General features: G+C 42.1%; 5 protein-coding genes across 5 annotated transcripts; 1 reads left to right on the top strand and 4 right to left on the bottom strand.

Moving 5' to 3' along the window:
- Window positions 1–989: 989 nt before the first annotated feature.
- Window positions 990–1,664, bottom strand: LOC306824443 (histone H1-like). The gene has a single exon (XM_079344596.1). It carries the CDS (start codon window positions 1,644–1,646, stop codon window positions 1,041–1,043), a length of 606 nt encoding a protein of 201 aa, XP_079200722.1. The 5' UTR covers window positions 1,647–1,664; the 3' UTR covers window positions 990–1,040.
- Window positions 1,665–4,095: 2,431 nt separating this feature from the next.
- On the bottom strand, window positions 4,096–4,563 carry LOC306823923 (histone H2B 1/2-like). Its single transcript, XM_079343858.1, has one exon. It carries the CDS (start codon window positions 4,512–4,514, stop codon window positions 4,146–4,148), a length of 369 nt encoding a protein of 122 aa, XP_079199984.1. The 5' UTR covers window positions 4,515–4,563; the 3' UTR covers window positions 4,096–4,145.
- An 8,144-nt stretch (window positions 4,564–12,707) lies between these two features.
- LOC306823462 (histone H3.2) lies at window positions 12,708–13,187 on the top strand. The gene has a single exon (XM_079343012.1). The coding sequence runs from the start codon at window positions 12,752–12,754 to the stop codon at window positions 13,160–13,162; it is 411 nt and encodes a 136-aa protein (XP_079199138.1). The 5' UTR covers window positions 12,708–12,751; the 3' UTR covers window positions 13,163–13,187.
- A 2,525-nt stretch (window positions 13,188–15,712) lies between these two features.
- On the bottom strand, window positions 15,713–16,336 carry LOC306823936 (histone H1-like; the record flags this gene model as incomplete). Its single annotated transcript, XM_079343873.1, has 1 exon — window positions 15,713–16,336. Exon 1 carries the CDS (start codon window positions 16,316–16,318, stop codon window positions 15,713–15,715), a length of 606 nt encoding a protein of 201 aa, XP_079199999.1. The 5' UTR covers window positions 16,319–16,336.
- A 3,243-nt stretch (window positions 16,337–19,579) lies between these two features.
- LOC306823939 (histone H2B 1/2-like) lies at window positions 19,580–20,047 on the bottom strand. The gene has a single exon (XM_079343876.1). The coding sequence runs from the start codon at window positions 19,996–19,998 to the stop codon at window positions 19,630–19,632; it is 369 nt and encodes a 122-aa protein (XP_079200002.1). The 5' UTR covers window positions 19,999–20,047; the 3' UTR covers window positions 19,580–19,629.
- Window positions 20,048–24,251: the final 4,204 nt, after the last annotated feature.

Genomic DNA, 24,251 nt, shown 5'->3' with positions numbered 1-24,251 from the left:
CTGGTGATGTGTGTTATTAACACAACTATCTGGAAAACGAGGGCAAAAGTAGTCATCAACCAGCGCATGATCTGCAGTGACTCTGTTTATAAGAATATTATTTGTTTCCTTAGAAGAAGGAAAACCATGGACATAAAGAACAAGAGTCTATTACCCTGGGACCTGTTGAATATTTAACATGTTGCTTTCCTTTTTCCCTTTTTTGTTTCGTTTTTTTTTGTGCTTTTTTTTACTTTCCTGTTTTGATTATTTAGGTGGTGGGTTTTGTAAATGTTGTGTGGTTAACCTGCTACCTTTAGTTTTTATCAGTAGTTTGAAATAAAAGTTTGTTCTTTTAACTTTAACACATGAATATTGGAAAAAAAAATAAGACTATGAAGATATTTGCCAAACAACCACTTTTAAAAAACAAGAAAGGGGTTGGCGTCTGAGTCTTAAAGAAAAAGAAAAAAGAAAGCACAGTTGTTTAGTGATTTATTGTCCCGTGGATTTCATTTTTCTCATGGACTGTTTGAGACATTGTTAAAAGCCTTTGCTCTCCATGATTTTTAAGTCCCTAGAATAAATTCGGACATTATAGGATACTTTGGGTATTATATTTTCTAAGTATAAAAACAAACTAATCACTCTGAAATTCAACACAAACTGTTGGAACCATGGGACCTACAAAAGTAACATCATGCTATACTACAGACCGAGACCAACAACACAATCTTATCACGAGGGAATAAATCAACTGAGAATTTGGAGCATTTTGTTAAAAAAAGAAAAAAGAAGAACGTATAGTGCATAACACATCCAGTATGCAGGAATAAATTACATGTAGCTTAAGATAAAAATGTGTTAGGATACTAAGGCGCCCGCACACGCATTAGGCTGGCTACAGACCTGAGAAAGGTACATTTAACAGTGCAGTGCAATATGTGTGTATTACAAGATTATAAAAGAACCGAGAACAGCTGATTGCTTAGGACAGACTCTTTAGAAGTTGTGGTGGCTCTTAAAAGAGCCTTTGATGCTTTGAATAGTGGTCTCAAGATTTACTTCTTGGCCTTCTTGGCTGCAGTCTTCTTTGCGGGTGCTTTCTTAGCTGGAGCTTTCTTCACGGGAGTCTTCTTCGCCACCTTCTTCGGTGCAGCCTTCTTGGGGCTCTTGGCTGCAGGCTTTTTGGCTGCCTTCTTCACCGGAGTTTTCTTGGCTGCGGCTGCCTTCTTCGGGGACTTCTTGACTGCTACTTTCTTGACTGCAGCCTTCTTCTTGGGTGTCGCTTTCTTTGCGGCGGGCTTCTTTGCCTTGGCTGGAGCTTTCTTTGCGACCTTCTTGGCTGCGGGTTTGGCGGCTTTGGGCTCTTTCTTTGCGAGCTTGAAAGATCCTGCGGCCCCCGTGCCTTTAGTCTGGGACAAAGTGCCCTTTGTCACCAGCTTAATCACGGCGGTGTTGATGCGTTTGTTAGCCTTGCTCACATCCACACCTTTAGCCGCCAGTGCCTTCTTCACCGCCGCCAAAGACACACCTTTGCGCTCTTTGGACTCGGCCACAGCGCTGAGGATGAGCTTCGGGAGGGTGGGTCCCTCCTTCTTGGGCTTGGGAGCCGATTTCTTCTTGGGGGCTTTCGCCGGGGCTACTGCTGGAGCTTCTTCTGCCATGATGATCTCTCACTGGACGTGCGGAGCGAACGAGCGGAGGAGGGACATAAATGGAACATGAGAACCGTGAAGAGTCAACCCCTGCAGAAAGCCCTACTCCCGCCTGAAATGTGGCGACACTTTGTGTTTTATCTTCAACATTGTGGGGATATATCTCAGACAGACAATCTGTTGAAACGAAGAAATGTGTGGCAGCAGTTAGAAAACCCTCCTCTCTTCAGACCCAGCTCGTGTTTGGGGGCCAGGGCTCCGTTATTTCGCGACAGCAGGCTTCAAACCTCGACGGTACCCGGTGTGTTTGTGTAACACGCGGGGATTTTCCGTCACATTTCGGCTTCTAAAGTGGCTTCATGAGACCTGTGAACGTTTAAAATGTTGCTAGTGTGCGCAGAGGCTTCCGTTAATCGAACAAAACGAGCATTGACGTTATACTTTGATTAGTTTCGTTTTAATCGGACACTTTTCTGGGGAGGTAAACACACGCAGACTCAGGCGGTCAGAAAGACTCACAGATGATGTTGTTGTTGTCGGTTTCAGCTCCAGGTCCGACTAAATGGTAGATTTTATGAGAAGGGGACAAAGTTAAAGTTTGGAAACTGTACGTCTTAACAATCTGACATGAGAGTTAATGCGGGCTGAATGAATCACAGCAGTTTCCATTTGTGTGGAGAGCAGGTTACTGTCTCTGAAGCACAGCCTAGTCTTACCCAGAAGCTGAGAAACTAATCAAATCAACAAAGGCTGTATGAAATGAGCGTTTGTCTTGACAGTAAATATCCTCATCATTAGTTATTGATTGGTTTGTTTTATGTTAAGAGGTCCAAGCCCTGTAGTTATTGTCCCACATGTAATTGTGGCACACCCAAAGATATGTGAGCACTTTTGTGTTTATTTTGGATTGAGCTGGTTAAAAGGTATTTTCTAACGACTTGAAAGCCCATATTACGAGCAGATGGGCATTTAATAGTTTTTGTTTCATTACATACACGGTGCAATGTTATTGTTTTTGTTTGTTTTGTACAACAGAGCAACAAACAGAAAAAAACAACAATCAATCAAAACCTGACAAGCTCTCACATAGACATATAGGGCCTTCCTTGATTTCATAAGTTTCAAAGAATCAACATAAAGCTGCAGCTCCTTCAAACACATGCTGAAGAGTGGGGCAGTATTTGAGTATTTACATTTGTGTAGAAAATATTTGGCAAGTACAAGTAAGTTATTTAAGTTAAATTCTAATTTTCTGTCCTCCATTATAAAACCAAGTTTCACACTGTTGGATGTCAGGGGAGGCACATCCATGTTATTACGGGCTGTCCAACTTGTGAAATTCTTCCAAAATAAATCACATACCTTGCAGGAAAACTTCAAGTGCTCAAGTGTTTCTGTTTCTGTTTTACTGTCCAAATGAAATATCCGTCTTAGAAATTCAGCACATGGATAAATGTCATTGAATGTTTTAAAGTTCACCTCTTTGGCTTTAGGGGAGATCGGAAATCTGAGACAATGACATCTAATATTTTTGGCCGCGGAGGTGGAATATTCCTTTAAAATATTCTTTCTTTTGAGAGGAAAGGGAAAAAATTCATGCAATATTATTGTAAAGCAGAGCAGCACCTCAGATGGAACTGACAACGACGGAACAGTTGTGCCGGGTTGTCTCAGGTGAGCACTTCCGCCCACACCTCAGCTGCAACCTGGAAGGCCAATTGAATGCGTCTGCACTTGTCCTGTATTTTGCAGGTAAGTACTTTGTAAAATCTACTTACCTTTGAGATACTCAATATTGTTTACGCAACTTTTTGTCCTCTGTTTTATTTGGAAGATTTGTGTGGATGTGTAAAAGCTTTAAAATCGCGGTGTTTGGTTCGCGCTTTTTCAATTTAATTCAAAAAACGTAATTTGTCGCGGGGGGATTTAATCTCCCTCGCGGTAAGTGTGGGTTTTGTCTCCCTGGGTGTTGAGTCGCAGGCTTGCTGCGAGGTTTGTGATACAATGAAATTCAGTCTCCTATACATGTAATAAGCTAATGTAAAGGGTTAAATGTTCCAATACATGAGGAATGCGTAAGTCAGATGTTCACTGACAAAAGTAGGTTTTGATGTGTTGTCTAACATTAATGTGTGTCTTGTGTAAACATTAGATATGTCTGCCGTTTGTATAGAGTATTAGTATCCAGAAAGTTGGTCTCGCTTGCAGTAAGCTTACACAGTGAGCACTAAGTTGCAGTGTGATATATTGAAGCCTTGTGAATAGGTGAATGAGTGGGTTTATGTTGTCCAGATGAAGAAAGCGTGAAAGTAAAGTTGCCTTGAATTGGGGCGTGTTGAAAGAATGGATAGGTTTGTGAAAAGGGGTAGAAGATGTATTGCAGTGTGCAAATGAAAGAAAGGAATATGCACATGCATGTTGTAATATATGAATTGGAGTTGAGCTCTTGAAGGAAGGGTTGGGTGGTCCTGAAAAGGACCGTTATGTTGTTGCTGGTTATCAGCGGGTTTACTTGGAGCTGGTGTACTTGGTCACAGCCTTGGTGCCCTCGGACACGGCGTGCTTGGCCAGCTCACCGGGCAGCAGCAGACGGACGGCGGTCTGGATCTCCCTGGAGGTGATGGTGGAGCGCTTGTTGTAGTGAGCCAGGCGGGATGCCTCCCCAGCGATGCGCTCAAAGATGTCGCTCACGAAGGAGTTCATGATGCCCATAGCCTTGGAGGAGATACCGGTGTCGGGGTGGACCTGCTTCAGGACCTTGTAGACGTAGATGGCGTAGCTCTCTTTCCTGGTCCTCCTCCTCTTCTTGCCGGTCTTGGTGGCCTTAGACACGGCTTTCTTGGAGCCCTTCTTGGGCGCTTTCACGGTTTCAGGCATGATTTCTGAGTGGTGGTCTCAGGATCAGATGGCTACGCCTGGTCGGGAGTCTCTCTTTATTTGCTGCTGATGCAAATGAGGGCGTGCTGTTGCTCACAGGGGATTGGCTGGAGCTTGGGCTCTCGGGGCCGTGCTTTGTGTGGAGTGAGCGGGCTTGGTCCGAAATCCTTTTCCCTGACCTCTCTCAGTAGTTATTCCAGATGTTGCCATCCAAATATAGTAGGCCATGCCGACTCACAAATGAAGCCAACAAATGCCCGAGGTTACCTTGAGCCGTTAACTGTACAGCCCATCAAGACAGCAACATGTCAACATGCAAGATAGTGGAGGAAAGAGACAGCAGTGAAACCCCTCAGAGGGAAAAAGACCAGAGTTTTGACCTGTAGTCAAATTTCATCTCTCATTTTGTTCATTTAGTCACATTTAAACATTGACTCATGTTGGACTGACCGCAGGAGTTGCAGAAAATATCCAACATATTAGAGTATAATCATTATACAGCGATATAAAGGGAGATTATCACTGCTTTAATTCTATTTTTTTTATCAAGAAAATGACACAACATGTTCAGGTTTCCAGTTCAGCACCTGGGACAGCGAAGGTCAAGAAAAATATCAAGGAGAGGAGGACAGGAAGCTTTAACAGACTCTTTAAAACATATGATGACTGCATGTAAATACAAGTGGCCGGAGTGATGGACTTTTTTTTCTCCAGAGATTATTATTCTACTTTTAATCATTCTATTTTCAAATGATCCTCTTCTCGTTCAATCAATAAATCAATCAATCAATCTTTTTTTGTATAGCGGCAATTCATAACAGGTGTTATCTCGAGACACTTTACAAAAAGCAGGTAAAGGACGTTACTGTTTGTCTGTTAACATTAACAAAAGAGCAGGTAACAAGACCATGCTCATTGTTATGTTTACAAAAAGCAGGTAAAAGACCTTACTTATGGCTATATTACAAGAGCCCACCTTAATCCGTCATAGCGTGGCATGAAAAAACTTCCTTTTAACAGGCAGTAATCTTCAGCAGACCCGGGCTCATGACGGAACAGCCATCTGCTAAACTGTGCCGGGCTTGAAATGGGATGGGGGAGATGGGACAAGATGCAGAAAGAAGAGTAGGATAGGTACTATAGTAGGATAGTTGATGCTTTAAGGTCACAACTACAACCATTATTCTAAAATAGACAATTCTTCTGACTTTACTCAGAAATAATAGAGGTTGTTGAGTTCAGTTCAGATATGGACTGTTAAGATGTTTCACCACTGAATTATCTCCCATGTTTTCAAGTGGAATATCGAAAAGAGGCAGAGACGTGTGGTGATAATAATGGGATGTGGGTGTATTCAGCAGAACTTGTGGCTATACATAGATCGTGATCAAGGAAAGTTTTAGAGAATGAGTGTACTTCCTTATACAGCATCATTCGTATTAGGAGATTTCATAAATCATCAGTAAAGTAGTAACCAACACTTGTGAGTGTGTGCGCGCGGTTCGTTCCATTTGTCAAAGCACACGTCTTCCTTACACAATCCTTGAAGTTACTTGAGTTATGTTTGTTTATTTGTTATCTGTGTACCGACCTGGGCTGTGTAAAACTCTGCCCTTTCTGGAGTCTTGCTGTTGAGTCTGCATTCGTGAGTCCCCGCTGTATCTGGCCTTGATGCTTCCATTGAGGCCAAGGAAGTGTACTGTGCTTGAAGTTTGCCTTCATTAAAGCTCACCAGTTACGTGATAAGCAACATTTGTGAATGAGCGATTAATTGACACGTCACACAGTTGCAGATGAGGGCGGATGTGTCTCCGTTGTGCAGCAGATGAACCTGTACTTTTCGTTGCGTGCGTGAAGCTGAACAGCTTCGCATAGAGCTACTGATATCAGAACACCAACTAAAATGAATTATCTAGCAACGTCTGTGATTTTGTTATGCTGAGCCCACCTATCATCGTGTATCTTATCACAAACTATAACTATGCCCATTTGATTTTCATCAGAGTCAAGATTCATTTCAAGATTTTTATTTGTCACGTGCTCATACAGATGTGCAGTGAAATGGAAGGACTTTTCCGCAGGCCACGCAATAACAATAAACACAGTTTCACAATAATAGAATATAGCTAAAGAAATAAAAGGGGTTTCACAAAAATATTAAGTATAGCATAGAATACTGTAAACAGTTTAAAGTGTCAGTGTGTAAAAGTGACCGGGGTCCAGTAAAAATAAGTGATGTTCAAGATTTACAAAAAGATCGTTGAATATACAAAAAATAAATATATATTAAAATCATCAGAATAATCAGATTCATTCATTCAGGTAAATTGCTCTCTTGGTGGAGTGTGGGTGGCTCTTAAAAGAGCCGTTGTGTTGGTGAGTGTACGCCGTGCGTCTCTACTTCTTGGCGGCCTTCTCGGTCTTCTTGGGCAGCAGGACAGCCTGGATGTTGGGCAGCACGCCACCCTGAGCGATGGTCACTCCTCCGAGCAGCTTGTTGAGCTCCTCGTCGTTGCGGACAGCCAGCTGCAAGTGACGGGGGATGATACGGGTCTTCTTGTTGTCACGGGCAGCGTTACCGGCCAGCTCCAGGATCTCAGCGGTCAGGTACTCCAGCACAGCCGCCAGGTAGACGGGGGCACCGGCTCCAACACGTTGGGCGTAGTTTCCTTTGCGCAGCAGCCTGTGAACACGACCGACTGGGAACTGGAGCCCAGCACGGGAAGAGCGGGTCTTTGCCTTTGCTCTGGCCTTTCCGCCTGTCTTGCTTTTTTTTTTTTTTTTTTTTTTTTTTTTTCTTCTTTTTTTCTTTAAGACTCAGACGCCAACCCCTTTCTTGTTTTTTAAAAGTGGTTGTTTGGCAAATATCTTCATAGTCTTATTTTTTTTCCAATATTCATGTGTTAAAGTTAAAAGAACAAACTTTTATTTCAAACGACTGATAAAAACTAAAGGTAGCAGGTTAACCACACAACATTTACAATACCCACCACCTAAATAATCAAAACAGAAAAGTAAAAAAAGCAAAAAAAAAAACGAAACAAAAAGGGAAAAAGGAAAGGAACATGTTAAATATTCAACAGGTCCCAGGGTAATAGACTCTTGTTCTTTATGTCCATGGTTTTCCTTCTTCTAAGGAAACAAATAATATTCTTATAAACAGAGTCACTGCAGATCATGCGCTGGTTGATGACTACTTTTGCCCTCGTTTTCCAGATAGTTGTGTTAATAACACACATCACCAGCCAGAACAGTCTCCGTGTGTCATCCGTGAAGGACTCCGAAAACAAACCATACATGACAGATTTATAATTATTAACAACTTTAAAACCTACATCAGCCAGTTTTGCTCTGACTTCCTTTGTGCGATAGCAGTGGATCAACAGGTGTTCTAATGTTTCATCCTCAGTACAGTTGATCATGGGACACTTTTTTGTTTTAACAAAACAACTCCATTGCACCACTGCTCTTACTGGAAGTCTATTAACCGAGACTAGCCATGCAGTGTCCCGGAGGCGCTCAGACTATAGTTTTTCCTGAACATTTTCAGATATCTGAACACACTCGGCAGGATTTACATGTTTATATTCGATTAATCCTCCATTTACAAAGTCATTTAAAATTTTATAGATTTCTTTACTGGCAGATGTAGTCCAATTTATGTTTAAAACTTCATACTTTGATTTAAAATCGCCAAATAACAGTTTATAATAAGGGATTTTTGTTCTTGCTCTCGCTTTTAATTTGTTCCATTTTGTTTTGTCTCCACCCGTCCACGCAGCGTTCCTGTTCAACGCGCTGGACACATTTTTTATAAAGGGAATTTTCAACAATAAATTAAGGTCGGGGGCAGCCAAACCTCCATTTTTTTTACTTTTATACATAAGAGATCTTTTTGTTACTTCTCTATTGGTTCCCCAAATAAGTTTTACACACATTTTATTTAACGAAATGATTGTTTTTGGAGGTGGAGGAAACACAGTTGAGAGGAACAATAATTTGGACACGATGTAAGTTTTAACTATATTCACACGGACTTTATAACTGGTGTCTTTATTTTCCCACTTCAGAGCCTCTTCCTTTATCTCACTCTCTTTTTTAGACCAATTTAAAAAACAACTATCCTTACCACTAATCCATATACCAAGAACTTTTATTTCTTCTCTTACCTGAACATTAATATCAGTTTTATTCTGCTCTGAGCCTATCCACACAGCTTCAGTTTTATCCTGATTTAAAACAGCACCTGAAGCGCGTTCATAAAGTCGAAATAGAGAGTTCAGAGCGTCCATCTCTCTTTGATTTCTAATGATAACAGTGACATCATCGGCGTAAGCCATAGAAGCCACCCTGAGAGAGTCTCCGATAAGAGCACCTTTAATAGCGCTGTCATTATTTATTCTTTTAATTAATGGACTGATGGCAAGGACATACAAAGCAGCGCTCAATGGGCAACCTTGCTTCACGCCACGGGAGACCTGGAAGGGTTTGGTTAACACACCATTAAAATTGACCTGCACTACAGATTTTACATATAATAATTTAACCATGCTAATGAAGTCAGCTGGGAAACCGTAAGCTTTCATAACGGCCCAGAGATAGTCATGGGAAAGAAAATCAAAAGCTTTTTTCTGGTCTAAACCCAAAATATAGAACTCAGTGTTTTGACCGTGGATAATCTCTCTGAGACAACAAAGGTTGTCCCACATCAGACGACCTTTAACTGCACATGTTTGTTCTTTCTCAATAACTATATCCAGAACATCATTGAGCCTGTTCATTATTATTTTTGCAAGTATTTTATAATCTACATTCATGATTGTAAGATGCCTATAGTTTTCCAAATTATGTTCTTCACCCTTTTTATACAACATGCACATGACACCTTGATAAAAGGAATCATGTAAGACGCCATTTTTAAAACCTGTATTAAAAGCACAAGTTAAGATGTTGAGAACGTCATCACAAAGCAGTTTATAAAACTCAGAGGGCAGGCCGTCTAGACCAGGAGACTTATTACTGTTTAACTGTTCTATTGCTGTGATAACCTCATCTTTCCTAAAATCACCTAACAAAGACAAAAAGGTAGAAGGCTCATGAGGTTTGATGATATCTAAAAGAGAGTTGATGGCGTCATCGTCAGATACTAAACTCCCATACATCAGGGAGCAGCTCTCCGCGACGGCCCGTCGTTTCTCCTCCTCACTAAAACACAACTTACCATTAAGGTCTTTTATACATTTTATAAAATTACTGTTTCTCTTTCTCTGGCTGACAGAAATTGTATGGGCAACACTACCCCTGCCATCTGTACCACTCACCTTCTGCATATGAAATAATAGCTCGTTATGTATTACTTCTACTTTACTTTTCAGGTCTTTAAATTCATTGTCCTCGAATTCTGTTCTTTGTTTGATACATTTAAGCTCTACGTATCTTTTAATATTGCCGTTATACTCAATATTTTTTATTTTGTTTATTTCGCGACATTTAAATCTAAAGAAATCCTTCAACCTCGTTTTCATTAATTCCCACAGTTCAATATCTGATTTTACAAGAAACCTTAAATCCATTATTTTACTTATTTCGGTACTCAGTTCATTTGTTAGTTCAACATTCTTAAGACATTGTATATTGAGTTTCCAGAAACCCTTTCTGTCTTTTTTATCACATATAATGCGTACTTTGACTATTAAGTGATCTGAAAAGTCATTGGGGATGGTATTATAACTGATAGGTTTTATCTGTGGGGAAACGTAAACTCTATCAATTCTGGTTTTAGTTTTCCCATCAAAACGAGTAAAATGGATTCCATTAGGGTTCAAGATCCTGCATATGTCATTTAAAGGAGCATTATTACAAACATCAGTAAGTAATTTCCCTTCTCTTGTAATTTTGAAGGAAGTGGCAGCAACTCTATCGTTTTCACTTGTTATGATGTTAAAGTCACCGCACAAAATTACATTAAAACCCACGTTAATAACCTCCTTTAGTTTTTTTAATAACTGCATTTTACCAGCTCTATCAGGTGAAGTGTATACATTAACTATTCTAAGTTTTTGACCCAGGTAAAAACAGTCAATCATAAGCAGTCTGCCCGGTATTATTTCTCTTCGCTTCGTTATTTCTACATTATGATTTTTAAAAAAGATGCCCACCCCATCAGCCCTATTCTCGCCGATGGATATGACACATACACCTTTATTCCAAAGGCGGCTGACTGCTTCCACATCTGAATAGTAATTAAGTCTCAGCTCTTGAAGACAGACAAAATCTAAATCAGTTTGTAAAAGGTAGTTCATTTTTTCCTTTCTACACTTTTCAGACTGTATACCTCTCACATTCCAAGAAGCAATGTTTAGGGTACACATGAGAAAAAGGGCCAAAGAGAAAACCTACATACTTGTCCTCAGGTCTGGTCGTTTCTTTCTGCCATTATCCGCAGCAGAGGCTGGGCGCTTCTTGCTGACAGGATCGTCAGGGACGAGCTCAGCGGGGAAAGGATGAGTGGAACTGGAGGATGATGGGATGCTCACAGCTTCACAAGAAGAATCTAGAGGGGAGCTGGTGCGCTGTCCTCCGGGAACCAAAGACGAGCTAAGCTCATCGCTTTCACTGGCGCTTTCGTATGACGAACCCTCATCACTACCTTCCTCTCTGTCTCCCTTGCAGTCTTCTCCTTCATCTTCATCATCACGGTTTCTTTCACTGTCACAGGCATCATCGTAGTCTCCACCATCAACACCGCCATCTTCATTATCACAGATAAGACTGCTGATCTCCGAGGCAACCATCGAAGCGGAAGCTCCGACAGTCTCCGCCTGTTGCTCCTCCACAGGCTGCAGCACACCAGAAGGAGACTCCTCCGCTTCCTGCTGGGCGTCAGTCGGTAGTTGGGGCAAAGGCTGATCAGGAGGCCGCAGCGTCGCAGGTTGAGATTGAGGAGCAACGATCTGCTGATCGGGCTGAGGAGGGGCAGATTCAGAATCCAGGGCAGAAGGGGGAGCAGCACGGATAAGCTGAGGAGTAGCTGAATCTACACTATTTGTTAAAGAGATAACAGCTCTGGCGCTTTTCATCTTGTTAGAGTATGACATCGGACAGTTGAAAAAGGTGTGACCTTTTTGTCCGCAGAGGGAGCACTCACTTTCCTCCTGACATGACCTGGCCTTGTGGCCTAAGAGGCCACAGCGCCAGCACTTCATAGTGGAACATTCTTTAACCTGATGGTCAGAAGATTGACAAATGAAGCATTTGGGCACCTGACCACTATAAATCACTCGGCCGTTGTAAGGTCCGAGGGATATAGAGCTCGGTAGTTGGACTGGGTGGCCGTTGCTGTCTTTGTGCAATTTGACACGATATTTTCTGACACCATACCAAATCCCAAATTTATCAACGGGTTTGATGGGGGGCTGAAGTAGTTCACAATATCGTTTCAGGTAGATTTCGATGTCATGATCAGGTATTTTACCCGTCCAGAATTTAACAACAACGAAAGTGGTTTCGAATTCAGCTGCTGCTTCAATGTCCCAGTCTTTCCATTTAGGGTTGGTTTTGTTGGAGGCTATCTCTAGGAAACGACGAAGAGGAGCTTCATTACAGAACATGAGCTCAAAATCTCGTTTGTTGGGCAAAGAGATGAATGAGTAAATATCTTGGGCTGTGATCCAAGAAGTCTGAAACAACAGGTGCTCAGCAACATACTCGCGAGAGGGGGGTTCTCTATCTCCAATGTATTTCAATCTCACCCACAAATTTCCGAAATTGGCAGAAAAGGGGGCTGCTCGAAGAGAGGCCATGGTGGCCGACTAACACGGGCGAAGAAGACAAACTACCCGCCTGTCTTGCCTCTTCCAGACATGGTTGTTGTTTATCTCTTGAGTCGGGACTGAGAGAAATGTAGCCAAGGCGGACATGCTCTCCATTATATGTCCGCGGAGCGCGGGCGTTTTCCTGCCCCTCCAACCAGAAGAGAGGCTTCCAGCAGAGCAGCAGGGGGCGGCTCGCTCCGACTTTGGCTCCACAGTTTGAACAACTTTTCCTCCAATGAGCAGCGGAGATCGAAGCGGGGGCTCGCTCCCCCCGTCGGGGCTGAGCTCCAGAAGCAACCCGTCACCAATCAGGGGCCGGAGGTCTGAGGCAACGTCACTGCGGCACACCCGCTCCTCCGCTTTAAGAGCAGCTCGGCCCGTGTCGAAGTACATTTTTTCTCCCGTTTAGAGAGACAAGAGACGATGGCAAGAACCAAGCAGACCGCTCGTAAGTCCACCGGAGGCAAAGCCCCCAGGAAGCAGCTGGCCACCAAGGCTGCCCGTAAGAGCGCCCCGGCCACCGGTGGCGTGAAGAAGCCCCATCGTTACAGGCCCGGTACCGTGGCTCTGAGAGAGATCCGTCGGTACCAGAAATCCACCGAGCTGCTGATCCGCAAGCTGCCCTTCCAGCGTCTGGTCCGTGAGATCGCTCAGGACTTCAAGACCGACCTGCGCTTCCAGAGCTCCGCTGTCATGGCTCTGCAGGAGGCCAGCGAGGCTTACCTGGTCGGCCTCTTTGAGGACACCAATCTGTGCGCCATCCACGCCAAGAGGGTCACCATCATGCCCAAAGACATCCAGCTGGCAAGAAGGATCCGCGGAGAGAGAGCTTAATCTGTCTACTGCTCCAAAACCACAACAACGGCTCTTTTAAGAGCCACCACATTTATTCAGAGCTCTTCCTCTACTGTCCACTGTCTACTGCAAGATGACATATTATAACTAGTCCCGTGTCCAGCAATAAGGACACGACTTGCTGCAACCACACAATATAAACCAATTCCCAATATATCACGCGCACAGATTACACATATTGCCATAACTACTGCCGCTGTAGCACTTGTAATTATACGCGTATACAACGTTTTCAAAGTGGCGCGCAGAGAGTCTTAAAGCTGCGCAGATGCACCGTGGTGTTTGTCTGTGCTACTCAGCCGTGTTCGACTCATTGACGAGAACATGCAATAAAGCAATACAAGTCCAAGAAAGAAGCTGTCAGCGCATCCTGCCTGGCTTTGACTTTCGCTGTCCTTGGTACTGAACCGGAGTATGTTGTGCATGTTGTTGCGTGTAAACACTAATAATTTTCCTTCATATCGATGTATAACCATTTCATTCCAATATATTGAATGTTTTCTGAAAATCCTGATCCATTTCTAACAGGCGCAGTGAAGTTTACTCCTAAGAAAAGCTGAGATACGTGGACAAGTGGTGGCCGAGACACTTGAAGCTATTGGCCTCTCCACCGAGGGACAAATGATTTGTGGAACTTTAAATAGGAGAGATTCACCCGCTTCAGTTTAAATCAACCGCAGGGCAATATTCATTGTGGCCAGTAGGTGTCAGTAGCAGCATTGATATGTAAACAACGGCACTTTCTTGCGTGTGCATGGAGGAGGAAAGCACAGTTGTTTAGTGATTTATTGTCCCGTGGATTTCATTTTTCTCATGGACTGTTTGAGACATTGTAAAAAGCCTTTGCTCTCCATGATTTTTAAGTCCCTAGAATAAATTCGGACATTATAGGATACTTTGGGTATTATATTTTCTAAGTATAAAAACAAACTAATCACTCTGAAATTCAACACAAACTGTTGGAACCATGGGACCTGCAAAAGTAACATCATGCTGTACTACAGACCGAGACCAACAACACAAACTTATCAGGAGACGAGGGAATAAATCAACTGAGAATTCGGAACATTTTGTAGGGGAAAAAAAGTATAGTGCATAAATCATCCAGTATGCAGGAATGAATTACATGTAGCTTAAATTAAAAAAAAAATCGGAGACACATTAAGCTGGCTACAGACCTGAGCAAGGTACATTTAACAGTGCAGGGCCCTGATGAAGAAAGAACAACAAGGCAAATGGCACAGCGTGTTCCAGCAGGTGTCATTTGTTTATACATCTTACTTCAGGGGTCAAACCTGCGTCCAGTATAACCAGGGCTGTTGTTTCTGTTCATATGGTGTCTTCTCTACAATCTTAGCAAGCCACCATAAACAGGTTTTGCTTTGTTTTTTTAACTACTTTAAAAAAAAATAAACAATCAGAAATAATGTATATTATTTTACTATAAATCCCATAATCCCACATGACAAAATACGAATATTACTGAACGGTTTCTTAATTTCAATTTTACTGAAATAATGACTTTTCATTGAGAAATAACGATAGCTGCAGAATGCCAGAGTATTAAGAGTATTTTCTACCTCAGATATATATATATTTTTTTAACTTTCTAAGGTTGAATCTGCCAGAAACAACATTTCTAGTCTTCAGACGTATCAAGGTGCTTTGACATCATTAGTCCTCCATTCACACACTGGTGTTGAAGCAGTCGGAGTAATTTGGGGTTCAGGGTGTTGCCAAAGACAAACACGAGGAACTTTTTTTATTTGGTTCTGGAAGTTGCTTGCCAAAACTACTACATGATTTGTGGAACTTTAAATAGGAGATATTCACCCGCTTCAGTTTAAATCACCCGCAGGGCAATATTCATTGTGGCCAGTAGGTGTCAGTAGCAGCATTGAGATGTAAACAACGGCACTTTCTTGCGTGTGCATGGAGGAGGAAAGCACAGTTGTTTAGTGATTTATTGTCCCGTGGATTTCATTTTTCTCATGGACTGTTTGAGACATTGTTAAAAGCCTTTGCTCTCCATGATTTTTAAGTCCCTAGAATAAATTCGGACATTATAGGATACTTTGGGTATTATATTTTCTAAGTATAAAAACAAACTAATCACTCTGAAATTCAACACAAACTGTTGGAACCATGGGACCTACAAAAGTAACATCATGCTGTACTACAGACCGAGACCAACAACACAATCTTATCACGAGGGAATAAATCAACTGAGAATTTGGAGCATTTTGTTAAAAAAAGAAAAAAGAAGAACGTATAGTGCATAACACATCCAGTATGCAGGAATAAATTACATGTAGCTTAAGATAAAAATGTGTTAGGATACTAAGGCGCCCGCACACGCATTAGGCTGGCTACAGACCTGAGAAAGGTACATTTAACAGTGCAGTGCAATATGTGTGTATTACAAGATTATAAAAGAACCGAGAACAGCTGATTGCTTAGGACAGACTCTTTAGAAGTTGTGGTGGCTCTTAAAAGAGCCTTTGATGCTTTGAATAGTGGTCTCAAGATTTACTTCTTGGCCTTCTTGACTGCAGTCTTCTTTGCGGGTGCTTTCTTAGCTGGAGCTTTCTTCACGGGAGTCTTCTTCGCCACCTTCTTCGGTGCAGCCTTCTTGGGGCTCTTGGCTGCAGGCTTTTTGGCTGCCTTCTTCACCGGAGTTTTCTTGGCTGCGGCTGCCTTCTTCGGGGACTTCTTGACTGCTACTTTCTTGACTGCAGCCTTCTTCTTGGGTGTCGCTTTCTTTGCGGCGGGCTTCTTTGCCTTGGCTGGAGCTTTCTTTGCGACCTTCTTGGCTGCGGGTTTGGCGGCTTTGGGCTCTTTCTTTGCGAGCTTGAAAGATCCTGCGGCCCCCGTGCCTTTAGTCTGGGACAAAGTGCCCTTTGTCACCAGCTTAATCACGGCGGTGTTGATGCGTTTGTTAGCCTTGCTCACATCCACACCTTTAGCCGCCAGTGCCTTCTTCACCGCCGCCAAAGACACACCTTTGCGCTCTTTGGACTCGGCCACAGCGCTGAGGATGAGCTTCGGGAGGGTGGGTCCCTCCTTCTTGGGCTTGGGAGCCGATTTCTTCTTGGGGGCTTTCGCCGGGGCTACTGCTGGAGCTTCTTCTGCCATGATGATCTCTCACTGGACGTGCGGAGCGAACGAGCGGAGGAGGGACATAAATGGAACATGAGAACCGTGAAGAGTCAACCCCTGCAGAAAGCCCTACTCCCGCCTGAAATGTGGCGACACTTTGTGTTTTATCTTCAACATTGTGGGGATATATCTCAGACAGACAATCTGTTGAAACGAAGAAATGTGTGGCAGCAGTTAGAAAACCCTCCTCTCTTCAGACCCAGCTCGTGTTTGGGGGCCAGGGCTCCGTTATTTCGCGACAGCAGGCTTCAAACCTCGACGGTACCCGGTGTGTTTGTGTAACACGCGGGGATTTTCCGTCACATTTCGGCTTCTAAAGTGGCTTCATGAGACCTGTGAACGTTTAAAATGTTGCTAGTGTGCGCAGAGGCTTCCGTTAATCGAACAAAACGAGCATTGACGTTATACTTTGATTAGTTTCGTTTTAATCGGACACTTTTCTGGGGAGGTAAACACACGCAGACTCAGGCGGTCAGAAAGACTCACAGATGATGTTGTTGTTGTCGGTTTCAGCTCCAGGTCCGACTAAATGGTAGATTTTATGAGAAGGGGACAAAGTTAAAGTTTGGAAACTGTACGTCTTAACAATCTGACATGAGAGTTAATGCGGGCTGAATGAATCACAGCAGTTTCCATTTGTGTGGAGAGCAGGTTACTGTCTCTGAAGCACAGCCTAGTCTTACCCAGAAGCTGAGAAACTAATCAAATCAACAAAGGCTGTATGAAATGAGCGTTTGTCTTGACAGTAAATATCCTCATCATTAGTTATTGATTGGTTTGTTTTATGTTACGTATTTTAATGTGTTTATTCCACTTTAAGTTTTCAGTTTGTGTGGAGAGCAGTTTTGTCTCTGAAATAGTCAAGTCACAGTTGTTCTTAAGGTGAGTTGGTGATTGATTGGTTTTCTGTTTAGTATTTCAGCGTGTAGAAAACGTGTTTGTTACACATTGTTAAACAGTTTCTCAACTGGTCGCAGGCCGTTTTCATTGTGCCTTAAAAAAGTGTCACCAAGTCGATGAAGTGCTTTTTAAACATCCCTTTGTTCTGTCACATTCTTGTACCTTTTAACAGCACAATCTTTTCTGATTCGATGAAAACAAAAAAGTATGGTTGTGATTTTTCATGAAGAAGTTAGCCTTGATGCTAAACCAGGTGGCAACCACTGTACACAAGATATTAAAGCAGATTAGAGCGACAGACATTCTCCTGATCAGGGATTGGACACATTTATTTATTTACAGTTCATATCAGTGCAGCGGAGATCATTTGGATTATAGTGGGCTGTAACAGCCGACGAGTTGTGAATAAATTGGCTGCTTATATCACTTTACTGTGAAATGTGTAATGTGAACAGTTGAAATGAATCCATAGAAAATACATTGAAGCTTTGTGTATGAACACAGTATGTGTATAGGAGTACGTCTCTCTGAACCTCTATAGCCATTGCACACAGGAAGGATGACAACTGTGGTTGTGTTCATTTGGTTTAATTGAGAACGAAAAATCCCATTGATGATATCACGTGCATGCCGTTTCAAGATCTCAAGTGAGAGAAATTCCTTTCATTGTGTTACAAACTAAAAATCAAGCTATAGGCCTCTTTAAGAGGTCCAAGCCCTGTAGTTATTGTCCCACATGTAATTGTGGCACACCCAAAGATATGTGAGCACTTTTGTGTTTATTTTGGATTGAGCTGGTTAAAAGGTATTTTCTAACGACTTGAAAGCCCATATTACGAGCAGATGGGCATTTAATAGTTTTTGTTTCATTACATACACGGTGCAATGTTATTGTTTTTTTGTTTGTTTTGTACAACAGAGCAACAAACAGAAAAACAACAACAATCAATCAAAACCTGACAAGCTCTCACATAGACATATAGGGCCTTCCTTGATTTCATAAGTTTCAAAGAATCAACATAAAGCTGCAGCTCCTTCAAACACATGCTGAAGAGTGGGGCAGTATTTGAGTATTTACATTTGTGTAGAAAATATTTGGCAAGTACAAGTAAGTTATTTATGTTAAATTCTAATTTTCTGTCCTCCATTATAAAACCAAGTTTCACACTGTTGGATGTCAGGGGAGGCACCTCCATGTTATTACGGGCTGTCCAACTTGTGAAATTCTTCCAAAATAAATCACATACCTTGCAGGAAAACTTCAAGTGCTCAAGTGTTTCTGTTTTACTGTCCAAATGAAATATCCGTCTTAGAAATTCAGCACATGGATAAATGTCATTGAATGTTTTAAAGTTCACCTCTTTGGCTTTAGGGGAGATCGGAAATCTGAGACAATGACATCTAATATTTTTGGCCGCGGAGGTGGAATATTCCTTTAAAATATTCTTTCTTTTGAGAGGAAAGGGAAAAAATTCATGCAATATTATTGTAAAGCAGAGCAGCACCTCAGATGGAACTGACAACGACGGAACAGTTGTGCCGGGTTGTCTCAGGTGAGCACTTCCGCCCACACCTCAGCTGCAACCTGGAAGGCCAATTGAATGCGTCTGCACTTGTCCTGTATTTTGCAGGTAAGTACTTTGTAAAATCTACTTACCTTTGAGATACTCAATATTGTTTACGCAACTTTTTGTCCTCTGTTTTATTTGGAAGATTTGTGTGGATGTGTAAAAGCTTTAAAATCGCGGTGTTTGGTTCGCGCTTTTTCAATTTAATTCAAAAAACGTAATTTGTCGCGGGGGGATTTAATCTCCCTCGCGGTAAGTGTGGGTTTTGTCTCCCTGGGTGTTGAGTCGCAGGCTTGCTGCGAGGTTTGTGATACAATGAAATTCAGTCTCCTATACATGTAATAAGCTAATGTAAAGGGTTAAATGTTCCAATACATGAGGAATGCGTAAGTCAGATGTTCACTGACAAAAGTAGGTTTTGATGTGTTGTCTAACATTAATGTGTGTCTTGTGTAAACATTAGATATGTCTGCCGTTTGTATAGAGTATTAGTATCCAGAAAGTTGGTCTCGCTTGCAGTAAGCTTACACAGTGAGCACTAAGTTGCAGTGTGATATATTGAAGCCTTGTGAATAGGTGAATGAGTGGGTTTATGTTGTCCAGATGAAGAAAGCGTGAAAGTAAAGTTGCCTTGAATTGGGGCGTGTTGAAAGAATGGATAGGTTTGTGAAAAGGGGTAGAAGATGTATTGCAGTGTGCAAATGAAAGAAAGGAATATGCACATGCATGTTGTAATATATGAATTGGAGTTGAGCTCTTGAAGGAAGGGTTGGGTGGTCCTGAAAAGGACCGTTATGTTGTTGCTGGTTATCAGCGGGTTTACTTGGAGCTGGTGTACTTGGTCACAGCCTTGGTGCCCTCGGACACGGCGTGCTTGGCCAGCTCACCGGGCAGCAGCAGACGGACGGCGGTCTGGATCTCCCTGGAGGTGATGGTGGAGCGCTTGTTGTAGTGAGCCAGGCGGGATGCCTCCCCAGCGATGCGCTCAAAGATGTCGCTCACGAAGGAGTTCATGATGCCCATAGCCTTGGAGGAGATACCGGTGTCGGGGTGGACCTGCTTCAGGACCTTGTAGACGTAGATGGCGTAGCTCTCTTTCCTGGTCCTCCTCCTCTTCTTGCCGGTCTTGGTGGCCTTAGACACGGCTTTCTTGGAGCCCTTCTTGGGCGCTTTCACGGTTTCAGGCATGATTTCTGAGTGGTGGTCTCAGGATCAGATGGCTACGCCTGGTCGGGAGTCTCTCTTTATTTGCTGCTGATGCAAATGAGGGCGTGCTGTTGCTCACAGGGGATTGGCTGGAGCTTGGGCTCTCGGGGCCGTGCTTTGTGTGGAGTGAGCGGGCTTGGTCCGAAATCCTTTTCCCTGACCTCTCTCAGTAGTTATTCCAGATGTTGCCATCCAAATATAGTAGGCCATGCCGACTCACAAATGAAGCCAACAAATGCCCGAGGTTACCTTGAGCCGTTAACTGTACAGCCCATCAAGACAGCAACATGTCAACATGCAAGATAGTGGAGGAAAGAGACAGCAGTGAAACCCCTCAGAGGGAAAAAGACCAGAGTTTTGACCTGTAGTCAAATTTCATCTCTCATTTTGTTCATTTAGTCACATTTAAACATTGACTCATGTTGGACTGACCGCAGGAGTTGCAGAAAATATCCAACATATTAGAGTATAATCATTATACAGCGATATAAAGGGAGATTATCACTGCTTTAATTCTATTTTTTTTATCAAGAAAATGACACAACATGTTCAGGTTTCCAGTTCAGCACCTGGGACAGCGAAGGTCAAGAAAAATATCAAGGAGAGGAGGACAGGAAGCTTTAACAGACTCTTTAAAACATATGATGACTGCATGTAAATACAAGTGGCCGGAGTGATGGACTTTTTTTTCTCCAGAGATTATTATTCTACTTTTAATCATTCTATTTTCAAATGATCCTCTTCTCGTTCAATCAATAAATCAATCAATCAATCTTTTTTTGTATAGCGGCAATTCATAACAGGTGTTATCTCGAGACACTTTACAAAAAGCAGGTAAAGGACGTTACTGTTTGTCTGTTAACATTAACAAAAGAGCAGGTAACAAGACCATGCTCATTGTTATGTTTACAAAAAGCAGGTAAAAGACCTTACTTATGGCTATATTACAAGAGCCCACCTTAATCCGTCATAGCGTGGCATGAAAAAACTTCCTTTTAACAGGCAGTAATCTTCAGCAGACCCGGGCTCATGACGGAACAGCCATCTGCTAAACTGTGCCGGGCTTGAAATGGGATGGGGGAGATGGGACAAGATGCAGAAAGAAGAGTAGGATAGGTACTATAGTAGGATAGTTGATGCTTTAAGGTCACAACTACAACCATTATTCTAAAATAGACAATTCTTCTGACTTTACTCAGAAATAATAGAGGTTGTTGAGTTCAGTTCAGATATGGACTGTTAAGATGTTTCACCACTGAATTATCTCCCATGTTTTCAAGTGGAATATCGAAAAGAGGCAGAGACGTGTGGTGATAATAATGGGATGTGGGTGTATTCAGCAGAACTTGTGGCTATACATAGATCGTGATCAAGGAAAGTTTTAGAGAATGAGTGTACTTCCTTAAACAGCATCATTCGTATTAGGAGATTTCATAAATCATCAGTAAAGTAGTAACCAACACTTGTGAGTGTGTGCGCGCGGTTCGTTCCATTTGTCAAAGCACACGTCTTCCTTACACAATCCTTGAAGTTACTTGAGTTATGTTTGTTTATTTGTTATCTGTGTACCGACCTGGGCTGTGTAAAACTCTGCCCTTTCTGGAGTCTTGCTGTTGAGTCTGCATTCGTGAGTCCCCGCTGTATCTGGCCTTGATGCTTCCATTGAGGCCAAGGAAGTGTACTGTGCTTGAAGTTTGCCTTCATTAAAGCTCACCAGTTACGTGATAAGCAACATTTGTGAATGAGCGATTAATTGACACGTCACACAGTTGCAGATGAGGGCGGATGTGTCTCCGTTGTGCAGCAGATGAACCTGTACTTTTCGTTGCGTGCGTGAAGCTGAACAGCTTCGCATAGAGCTACTGATATCAGAACACCAACTAAAATGAATTATCTAGCAACGTCTGTGATTTTGTTATGCTGAGCCCACCTATCATCGTGTATCTTATCACAAACTATAACTATGCCCATTTGATTTTCATCAGAGTCAAGATTCATTTCAAGATTTTTATTTGTCACGTGCTCATACAGATGTGCAGTGAAATGGAAGGACTTTTCCGCAGGCCACGCAATAACAATAAACACAGTTTCACAATAATAGAATATAGCTAAAGAAATAAAAGGGGTTTCACAAAAATATTAAGTATAGCATAGAATACTGTAAACAGTTTAAAGTGTCAGTGTGTAAAAGTGACCGGGGTCCAGTAAAAATAAGTGATGTTCAAGATTTACAAAAAGATCGTTGAATATACAAAAAATAAATATATATTAAAATCATCAGAATAATCAGATTCATTCATTCAGGTAAATTGCTCTCTTGGTGGAGTGTGGGTGGCTCTTAAAAGAGCCGTTGTGTTGGTGAGTGTACGCCGTGCGTCTCTACTTCTTGGCGGCCTTCTCGGTCTTCTTGGGCAGCAGGACAGCCTGGATGTTGGGCAGCACGCCACCCTGAGCGATGGTCACTCCTCCGAGCAGCTTGTTGAGCTCCTCGTCGTTGCGGACAGCCAGCTGCAAGTGACGGGGGATGATACGGGTCTTCTTGTTGTCACGGGCAGCGTTACCGGCCAGCTCCAGGATCTCAGCGGTCAGGTACTCCAGCACAGCCGCCAGGTAGACGGGGGCACCGGCTCCAACACGTTGGGCGTAGTTTCCTTTGCGCAGCAGCCTGTGAACACGACCGACTGGGAACTGGAGCCCAGCACGGGAAGAGCGGGTCTTTGCCTTTGCTCTGGCCTTTCCGCCTGTCTTGCTTTTTTTTTTTTTTTTTTTTTTTTTTTTTCTTCTTTTTTTCTTTAAGACTCAGACGCCAACCCCTTTCTTGTTTTTTAAAAGTGGTTGTTTGGCAAATATCTTCATAGTCTTATTTTTTTTCCAATATTCATGTGTTAAAGTTAAAAGAACAAACTTTTATTTCAAACGACTGATAAAAACTAAAGGTAGCAGGTTAACCACACAACATTTACAATACCCACCACCTAAATAATCAAAACAGAAAAGTAAAAAAAGCAAAAAAAAAAACGAAACAAAAAGGGAAAAAGGAAAGGAACATGTTAAATATTCAACAGGTCCCAGGGTAATAGACTCTTGTTCTTTATGTCCATGGTTTTCCTTCTTCTAAGGAAACAAATAATATTCTTATAAACAGAGTCACTGCAGATCATGCGCTGGTTGATGACTACTTTTGCCCTCGTTTTCCAGATAGTTGTGTTAATAACACACATCACCAGCCAGAACAGTCTCCGTGTGTCATCCGTGAAGGACTCCGAAAACAAACCATACATGACAGATTTATAATTATTAACAACTTTAAAACCTACATCAGCCAGTTTTGCTCTGACTTCCTTTGTGCGATAGCAGTGGATCAACAGGTGTTCTAATGTTTCATCCTCAGTACAGTTGATCATGGGACACTTTTTTGTTTTAACAAAACAACTCCATTGCACCACTGCTCTTACTGGAAGTCTATTAACCGAGACTAGCCATGCAGTGTCCCGGAGGCGTTCAGACAATAGTTTTTCCTGAACATTTTCAGATATCTGAACACACTCGGCAGGATTTACATGTTTATATTCGATTAATCCTCCATTTACAAAGTCATTTAAAATTTTATAGATTTCTTTACTGGCAGATGTAGTCCAATTTATGTTTAAAACTTCATACTTTGATTTAAAATCGCCAAATAACAGTTTATAATAAGGGATTTTTGTTCTTGCTCTCGCTTTTAATTTGTTCCATTTTGTTTTGTCTCCACCCGTCCACGCAGCGTTCCTGTTCAACGCGCTGGACACATTTTTTATAAAGGGAATTTTCAACAATAAATTAAGGTCGGGGGCAGCCAAACCTCCATTTTTTTTACTTTTATACATAAGAGATCTTTTTGTTACTTCTCTATTGGTTCCCCAAATAAGTTTTACACACATTTTATTTAACAAAATGATTGTTTTTGGAGGTGGAGGAAACACAGTTGAGAGGAACAATAATTTGGACACGATGTAAGTTTTAACTATATTCACACGGACTTTATAACTGGTGTCTTTATTTTCCCACTTCAGAGCCTCTTCCTTTATCTCACTCTCTTTTTTAGACCAATTTAAAAAACAACTATCCTTACCACTAATCCATATACCAAGAACTTTTATTTCTTCTCTTACCTGAACATTAATATCAGTTTTATTCTGCTCTGAGCCTATCCACACAGCTTCAGTTTTATCCTGATTTAAAACAGCACCTGAAGC

This window comes from Symphodus melops (genome assembly GCF_947650265.1).
Source record: "Symphodus melops genome assembly, chromosome: 5".
Classification (NCBI taxonomy): domain Eukaryota; kingdom Metazoa; phylum Chordata; class Actinopteri; order Labriformes; family Labridae; genus Symphodus; species Symphodus melops.
The sequence above is the reverse complement of the archived record's forward strand: the minus strand, read 5'-3'. Positions and strand labels throughout refer to the sequence as shown.